General features: G+C 43.1%; 1 protein-coding gene across 1 annotated transcript; it reads right to left on the reverse strand.

Annotated features, from left to right (window-relative positions):
* Positions 1-2,914: 2,914 nt before the first annotated feature.
* On the reverse strand, positions 2,915-7,527 carry LOC105367265 (uncharacterized). The gene has a single exon (XM_011505915.1). It carries the CDS (start codon positions 7,359-7,361, stop codon positions 3,654-3,656), a length of 3,708 nt encoding a protein of 1,235 aa, XP_011504217.1. The 5' UTR covers positions 7,362-7,527; the 3' UTR covers positions 2,915-3,653.
* Positions 7,528-9,070: the final 1,543 nt, after the last annotated feature.

Raw genomic sequence — 9,070 nt, forward strand, 5'->3', positions numbered from 1 at the left:
TACAATAAAATAATTTACGCATTACTAATTAAATTTCATTCGTAAGACGTAAGGTCAAAGCTTTATTTCCGGCATTTTAACCATACAATTACAAATTTTTTAAATAATTTTGGATTATAGATAGGATCCTAAACTTGCCTGATATAACGTTTATTAGGAAATACTGGCCATCCAGCTTAGCTTGACGTGTTACTATAACCGAAAATAATAAATAGAGGTGAGCTTGTAACTAATTATCAAAGTGAAATATCCCAATTTGTGACAATCAACAACATTGGAAACATTCAATATAATAAATACATTCTTAGCAAAAGAAATGAATTTTTTATTTTTCTACAGATTTTACGCGTTTTTTTACGATTAGTCCTTAAAATGTCTATGAAAATTTATGTCACAAATGAAAACCGGTTTCCAATACACTTTTGCTTATGTGGTTTTCAAATAAGGCATCTAATTTTAACTTTTGCATCGTCCAAGTGTCCGCATCTATTTCGTATAATTTATCGTAATTCTATATGATTAAAAAACTAAAGACTGGTTAACGTAACGATACCTTGTTAAAGTAACAATTGCAACTGTCTAAACTATTATTGTACTTATAATTATAGAAATCAAATTTATGTAATATCATAGTGCAATGTATCGCAGGTACATCGTGCACGTAATTCTTTGGTTATTTACCGCCGATTTTCCCAAGAAGAATGCCGAAAATTCAGGATTATGAATAACTAGTGAAAGGGTAAGGCAATTTATGCGATATCTAGAGAGCCCATCCAAAGAAAAGCAATATCCTTTAGTCTTCCAGAATAAGGAGTAAGAGATACACTAGAAAATAAAAAGTCAGAAAGACAAAGAGATCATTTCTCAAGGCGACGTATTTATACAAGGGTCCCGGTGCTGCACTCCTGCGAGCGTCTCTGATTAACGAACGACTACTTTTCATTTCAAAAATATCTCCGAAGCTTCAACGGAAGAGAGAGAGAGTAAGAACAAGGGCAGCACCGGGGTCGATCGTAGGCGTGGCCAGGACAGTTGCTTTCGCGTGCGACTCTTCGTTTTTGCGTGCCAGGGAGGACGAGGCGTCGCATGCGCCCCGCTCGTGAAATCAGAAACGGCGGCCAAATGTGATGGTAGTGGTAGCGGCAGCAACGGTGGCGGCGGCGGCGACGATGGAGGCGGTAGTGATAGTGGTGGTGGTAGCCGGGCTAAGTTCCGACGCGGTGAGAAAATAAATAAAGAAACGTGCTAAACCGAATAGGAAGGCAAAGGTTGCGAGGATTGTGAAAGGGAAGGGCGGAGCGGTGAAGTAGTTGATGCAAGAGATTGGTGATAATTCGCATGTAATTACAGGTAGACACATCACTGCAAAACATAAACTTTAATTTTCGTAGGTATTTATTTTTTCATAATGATGAATGTTCATTTTATAATCGATCTATAATATATAATACATCGTAGCGTTTCAATTTATACATAATTACAATCGTAGATATCGCTCACCTTTCTTAACGTTTAATAGTTGTAAAATCGATCTTTTCGCGACTTCCAATATTCCCCCCTCTCCATTTCATTATCTGTCTCTCTCTCGGCGCGCGCGTGTGTGTGTGTATTTATTTCTCTTTCTCCTTCTCACTTCTTTTATCTTAACACTCATCTTTTTCACACCAGGCGATCGAGAAATTTGCGCACGCGCGTTCTCCTTCCGCTGATACGCCAAGGAACGCGTCAGTGTAGATACTTGCGTGCTTATATTTATTTGTGTACATGTTTATATGTTTATGGTGACGTGCATATATATGTGCATGCATAAGTGTACGAATATATATGCATTTGCCAGTGTTTCCGTAAATCTTAATAAAGAGAGAAACGCGAGAAGAACAAAAAAATGAAATCCTACAAGGTAGACACGTAGAAAAGTCCTTTACTCGAGCGACGGATATCAACGCGCCATCGAAGTGTGTATGTGAATAAGAGTATAACTGTGTTTGTACGTGTATTTGTGTATAGTGTACGATAAAAATTAAACGCAATATATTTACACGGATATAATAAAAAGTCATTAACGGCATTTAAAGTGCCGCAAATTTTGGGCGTTATATCGGTGATCTTTTTCTTTTATTTTATTTTACTATGCCTCGATTCATTATTCTAGAGAAAGGAGGAAGTCCTGCGTACGGCAGTCGCCCGCTACTGGCCGTTGAGACTCCATTCCTATTGAGTATTATGTGCACTCAGCAAAATTAAGTGAAACAGAACAGTTCCCTAATTATTTAAATGTTACCTAGTACAAGTTAAGTAGTTCAGTCTATAGAAAATGATTTTATTATACAATAAATAAATTTAGCTTTACTAATAATATTGTAAAATAATATACTACATCGCGAGGAGTTAAATGTTAGATCATGGCTGTAAAAACCAAATAAAAATTCTTATTTTCATAAAAGGTTTTTTTATGAGATTTTTTCAGTTAGAATCGTCTTATTTCAATTAATTTTGCTATTTTCCGCGTAGCGGTAGGCGTTCCCAATAATGGAACAATAAATAAAATCAATCTATTCTCATTTTATCTAGAGTGCAAGACACGTGTCCATCATTTTGATTCACTGGTCGATCTTTGTCAACTCGCTTTCGCGGTTATCGCTAAGTCACCTTGCTTTTCTTTCTCGCCGAATACTTTATTTTCCGTTTCACATTTGAAAAAATCTACGTCTATCATGTGATCAATAAATTTATTTTCCGATTAGATACATAAACATCCACAGCTTGAAGCTATGAGATGTATCATGTCGTCACTTCGATATTATTATTACAATACGTGGTGCTTTCCTTATCCGATTGGTTCATTAATTTTTCCTCTCTTTCTCTCTCTCTCTCTCTCTCTCTCTCTCTCTCTCTCTCTCTATATATATATATATATATATATATATATATATATATACATGCATTTAAATTCCATATAATTTAACAATTGTTACGCGATACATCGATTAGGTGTGCGTATATACAGTGATGATACTAATTTATTCAATGGATTAAGCAGACAGCATATTTTTTCTTATTTTTGCTACAGACCATTGACGTTATCACAATAACGATAAGGGGCCAAACGCTGACATTTTTGCCGCCGCCTTACCCTTATCGTTTTTTTTTATATTTTGGAAATACTCGGCCGATCGCGTTTTTGAAATATCTTTGTCTTATAATTTCTCATTACGCGAAGCTTATAACGAACAAAATTTGCACATAACACAACGAGCTGCACGATTTAACGCGCTATTATACTACTCTTAAAATGAGGACGAAACATTATCTCGTAAACGATGGAGAGCTATTCGAGGTTATTATGTTCAGTTTTTTTTATCTTACAACATACTCTTTAAATCATTTATACAATTTTTTCAGACTATAAGTGTCATCCATGAAATGAAAACACTGCTCATTGGAGGTATAGTACAAAGCGATTCGCCGCTACATAAATCATGGCGAAATCGAGAAAGAAGGACATCATCACATACGTCTAAGAAAAGAAAAGTCCTTCCGACTCCTATCGTAGCTTATTGCACAGTATAATTCCATAAAACATCAGCGTTTTGGCATCACAGTAATGGATAGACCCGCCCAAGCGGCATCGTTGCGCGATGCATTAGAAACGGTCACGACCCACTGGATGAAATAATCGGCAGATCCCTGTGAGCTTGGGGGTCACGCGAGTGTGCATCCCTTACGGCCTGTGATATGAAGACGCGTTGACAGCCCGGCACCGTGCATCTTGCCTCCTCTTTGCCGACATTCCTTCGCTCGTCTAAAACAGCATTCGAGGGCGAGTCCGGCGAGTCTGCAGGACGGTTATCGTGCTCATGCGCCAGCCTTGTCAGCTGGTTCAGATGGTTAAGACGCTGATGTGCCAAGCCGTTGAACCCGGCAAAGTGACTGGCAAAAGCCGAAGAGAGTCCAGGAAATGTGGCACCTAACTGCGTTGGCAGCAACAATGGATGGGGTGCCGGAATCCTGGCAGCCAAATCCATGGCGGCACTGGACAAACCAGCCGGCGCAAGGGGATAGGGTCCGAGTGGACCGATTCCGGCATCGGCGTAGAGCCTCGCTAGGAACTCGCTATGCAGCATCGGATTTAGCTGCGGGTCATCGGCTCTTGGAGAGAGATTTGACGGCAGTGAAGTCGAGAGCGGCGGACTCGACGACGTAGAGAGTAGCTTTCTATGTAAATTCAAATTGGCCGAGTGCCTGTCGCGCGAGCGTTTGGAAGGGAAGGCCGCGTTACAGCCCTCGACGCTGCATCTGTGCATGAGTTTGAGGTGCACGTTCTGATAGTGGGTTTTGACGCCAAAGTGATTCTGAAAGACTTTGCCGCAGGCGGTGCACCTGCGGGGATTCTCTCGGTCCAGAGGCACGTCCTGTCCGCTGACGACGAAGCCGCCGTTCTCGTAACGCGCGTAAGCCACGAGACTATTGTCCATATCCATGGCCGCTGTGGAGGGCGAGGCGCTGGATGAGCGTGAGCCATGAGAGGAGTTGTCCAGGGTGATGTCCTGGTGCATCGTGAGGCTGGCGGGGCTGATAGAGCGATGGCCAGACCTCGAAGGCACCTTCTCCTCCTCCGTGGACTCCTCCTCCTCCACCGCCTCCTCCTCCTCCTCCGCCCCCTGTTCCATCTCCTCCTCCTCGACTTCCTCCTCCTCCTCCAGCACTTCCACCTCCCGCGCCGCCAAGCCGTACGGCAGCGTGATGCGACCCTGCGACAAGGACTCGAGTTGACGCAAAGCATTCGAGGAGTCGAGGGATAGGTCGTCGGCAGTGGTCGGGTGGCTGTCGATCGAGCTTGGGGCACGAGAGGTAACCAGGGTGGGCTCACCTTCTTGATTGCGTAGCGTTCGCTCAGCCTCCTCGGTCTCTGTTTCTGCCTCGGCGTCCTCGTCCTCCATATCCTCGTCAAGAATGTTGCTACCGCTGTTCTCCGGGACATCGTCCATCGGCTCTTCGTTCTCATTGTCACGCTGTTTGGGAAGCTTCTCTTCGTATCTTCTACCCTCCTCCTTTATTTTTAAGGATTTTTCCGTTTCGCCAGTCATCGAATTCCTTTCTGAATGTTTGGAACTTTTTCTTTTGCCGTCCGTCGATGTCTCGCTAGAATTTAGTTCCCAAGCCGAAGTATTTTCTAGACTTTTAAGTGTGAGATCTTGATAAGTTGAATACTTTGATTCTGGACTAGCCAGACTCTTGGATGATCTGGCGCTGCTTGCTCGCGAGCTTAAGTCCCGCGGTTCATCTTGCAAGTGTTCCGATCGACGTTTCTTCTCTCCATCATTGGCCGATGTTGATTCTGTTTCGCGTTGTAAGTCGGATAATCTAGAGTTGCAATCATTTTGAGTAATTGGCGAGCTAGCCACACGTTGCTCCTTCGGTGAAGGAGAGTGTTTTCTATCTTCAGCCTCTAATCGTGACATCGACATGTCTTCCGGTTGATCCTGAAAGACTGCATCGTTCGAGGAGTCTCCATCCGTTGACGATGAATGCGTCTCAGCGGGAACGGTGCATCTCGTCGGATGCTGAGATTTTCGTTTTCTAACTCCTCGGCTATGGAAGGCCGAATTAAGCGAGTGAGCATTTATTGTATATGAGTGTTGATCGACTGTACTCATGGAATCGTTATCTTCGTTGCTATCAGCGTTGCTAATTAATTCGTCGTCCACGTGGTCACCGAGGAAAAGTTTAGGTCGCTTCGCCAAACTAAAGTCAGCTGGCTGATCATTATCATCTCTCAAGCTAGGTAATCCTGTCGGTAAAATTCCGTCATCATCGCCGACCACGACAATGCCATCGTCATCGTCGTCGTCATCGTCGTCCTCGCCATCTAGAGTTACAGATCGGTTTTGCGATGTAGGTGAAATAACGGAGACGTTGCAAGCACTCGACGCTCTAGTAGTTATTGTTGTATTAACCGATAAAGTCGATGGTGGAATGCTCGTTGTAGTTGCGGTCGTCGTGCCAGCTACGGTTGACGTTGCCATTCGTTGCTGAGCAACGGCTTCCTCGTACGATCTCGCTTGGTTTTGGGTCGAGGAGAGATCAAGATGCTTGAAGTCCAGAGCGCAAAGCGAGGCCGGCGAACGGAGATCCGGAGGCGGAGTAAGCAGGGGAAACGATCCGAAAGGTAGATGATTCAAACCACTTGGCGGAAGTGGAAGTCCGGCCTGCGGTGGTAGAACTAGGGCATGAGCCATGGATGAACGACCGTCGTGCGGCGAAATCTTCCTCCTAAGATGCGGCGAGTGTAATTTAGGATTCGGATTGGCACTATGACGATTCCTTGAGCGCCTCGAGCTGAACATCATGCTACATCCTTTGACTGTGCACTGATGCATTTCTCTTAGATGCACTGCGCTAAAATGAATCTTCAATGCGCCTTTATCGCAAAAGGTTTTCAGGCAGACATTGCACTGAACTCGCTTCTTTCCAGTAGCGGGATTGATGAAGGGTGTGCCTAGGTTCGGGGGTATGTTCGGCGATGCCCCCCACTGATGTCTTTTCCCTGGTGAATTTGGTTTCCTTCCCGGAACACCTGGTGGTCTACCTAAAGGAGCGTGGTGCATAGACATGGATGTATGCCGCTGTTGTTCAGAATTATGCTTCGCCGCTGTATCTCTCCTACTCAAGTTAAGCGCACTTCCGGAATTCTCGTCGTCGTCTTCGTCGTCATCGGAGCCAAATTCGCTGCTTTTTTCTCCGCCGCTGTGCACGTCGACGCTCGAAGCGGCCATACCTATGCTGGAGGCCTTACTCATAATTGATGGTGGATAGTGTCCATGGAAGCTTGGTGGCAGAGCACCCGACGAGACCGCTACAGCTAGTGGATGGCCGAACGCCAGCGAAGACGAGGAAACTGCAGCCACGGGGACGGGAGGCCTTAGCGATGTCGGGCTGTGCGGACTCTGCGGGTGTCTCGATGATGATTTGCGTGAGGAATGCAGTAGAGATTCGGTGGACGGAGGCGCCGGTATCGGCGGGAATGCCGGTAAGCCTAGGGTGCCAAGCTTCCGGAAGTCAAAGGGCTGCATACTCTGTAGTCTATTGAGCGGTGAAGTAAAGTTACAGCCAGCCGCCTCGAGAGATCTTGGTGGAGAACTCGCCCTGCTTGCAGTCAAGGAGCTACCCGACGAGGAGGTATAGTGCTTCTGAGTCGTTGGCGACAAGGACGAGTGCGATATTGAGTGGGGTGGGGGCGGAGGCAAAGGATGTGGCAGTCTCGAACCCGGGGGTGGTAGGCCACAGTGCAATAGATGCAGCGGTGGCGGTAGATGAGCTAACGGCATCGTCGGGGGCGACGGTCGCCTGCTCGGTGACATAACATCCGATGAACCGGACGAAACACCACCAGCGCCACCACCTGCGGCGAGCAGGAGCTGCTGCACGAAGGGACGCGTCTCGGCAAATCTGAGGAACTGCTGTAGGACCAGCGGCTCCTCCTCAGCCGAGCAGATACTCCATCGGTCCAGCACCGGGCCGTTTTGCGAGTCCTGAAATGAATAAATGAACGCAATCTTTACAAATCTGTGTTATAACATATTCAGAATATTTATGTTTCTTTGTTTCCAATAGTTATAGTATAAAGTTAACAGGTTTGCTAACTTTTCCTTACGATGCGACAGCTCATACAATTACAGATTTCTCATTGCCATTCATTTAAATTTAAGTTTATTTGAACTTTATACAGAAACTTTTTAGATTCATTCGAATTCAAATGGAATCATTACCTCGCAGACTAACATCCAAATAATTTAATTAGCTCGTTCGACAAACACTTGTATTTGTGATTACATATATCATACATTATATTAGGCAATGTTAATATTGTTACCGATATACAAGATAAAAAGATAAATTTATTAGAATTTTAGGATATTTATAAATTCAATCGTCTTTTTTCGATTTTCTTTAAATTAAATTTAATTTAAATATTCATTCTAAGCAATGAACATACAAATTAATATTTTTACATTACGAACATATATGCTTACACATATTTACGAACAATAACTAATTAATAAAATTCTAAAATCCAATCTGACTCTTAAAAGGCCAATGTAATATTGAAGGGTTTAGTGTTCATATTAATTGTACTTTACTTTACTATTAATTGTAATATTAATTGTCTTGAGGATTTGCTAAGAATTCCACTAAATTATTCAATAATATTACTAATGAAATGAAGTTTTTGTTGAAAAAGATTATGTTGTTGAAAAATGTACATTAAAAATTACACACTTTGTTCAATGTTAAAAAAATGAAATTATAAGTAAAATAAAAATTCTCACGTTACCTAAATGAAAATATGTTGGCAAACATTATTTGCATGTAAAATTTCTGCGATACTCTATAAGTAACAGATGTTTCACACGACAAGAAGAAGGAGAAATCGATTTTAGAACATTTGTGCAAAAAATAGAGTGAAAAATGTTTCGTTAGGACGAAGAAATTCGTAAGGAAAAAAAATATGAAAAGAAAAAATATAAATATAAAAAAATAAAATGGAAAATACGCAAAAAAGAATGGGTGAAAAATCATAAATTTGCCTGCTTGTCGACGCGGTTCAATTTATTTTCAGCTCACCACTCAAGAACTCTAATAAATATTTACCTTCCTTGTCCTCAGCTTAGCCGATGGTAAAAAAATCTCCAACTATTACACTTATTTTTATCCGATGGGTCGAGGGTATCGGAGGATATTGAGATTATGCCGCGATGCGTATCGAGCGCCTCGCGATCTTATCTACTTAGCGCGAGTGGGACGACGTCATCGTAAGCGGGCGCCAGAGGTTCCGTTTTTCTCCTTTTCTTAATAAATTTGGCTCACAAGTTCGTTTTGTCTAGCTTCTGCTTTTCTACACGGGCCATGCGAGCTCGATACGAACATTGTATATTTACGAATTCCGGCTCGCGTCTCTTTGACGTTACACAGGACGCCTCCAAAGCACCGCGACGCTGTTACTTCCTATCCTATGTATATTTCTTCAATGCGCAACGCCACTCGATTTCTGGACGGTCCGGATAACACT

This window comes from Ceratosolen solmsi, unplaced genomic scaffold (assembly GCF_000503995.2).
Source record: "Ceratosolen solmsi marchali unplaced genomic scaffold, CerSol_1.0 scaffold7, whole genome shotgun sequence".
Classification (NCBI taxonomy): Eukaryota; Metazoa; Arthropoda; class Insecta; order Hymenoptera; family Agaonidae; genus Ceratosolen; species Ceratosolen solmsi.

Bases quoted from the DNA above. Each gene is read 5' to 3' on its own strand.
- LOC105367265 (XM_011505915.1), bottom strand. From the start codon at position 7,361: ATGTCACCGAGCAGGCGACCGTCGCCCCCGACGATGCCGTTAGCTCAT.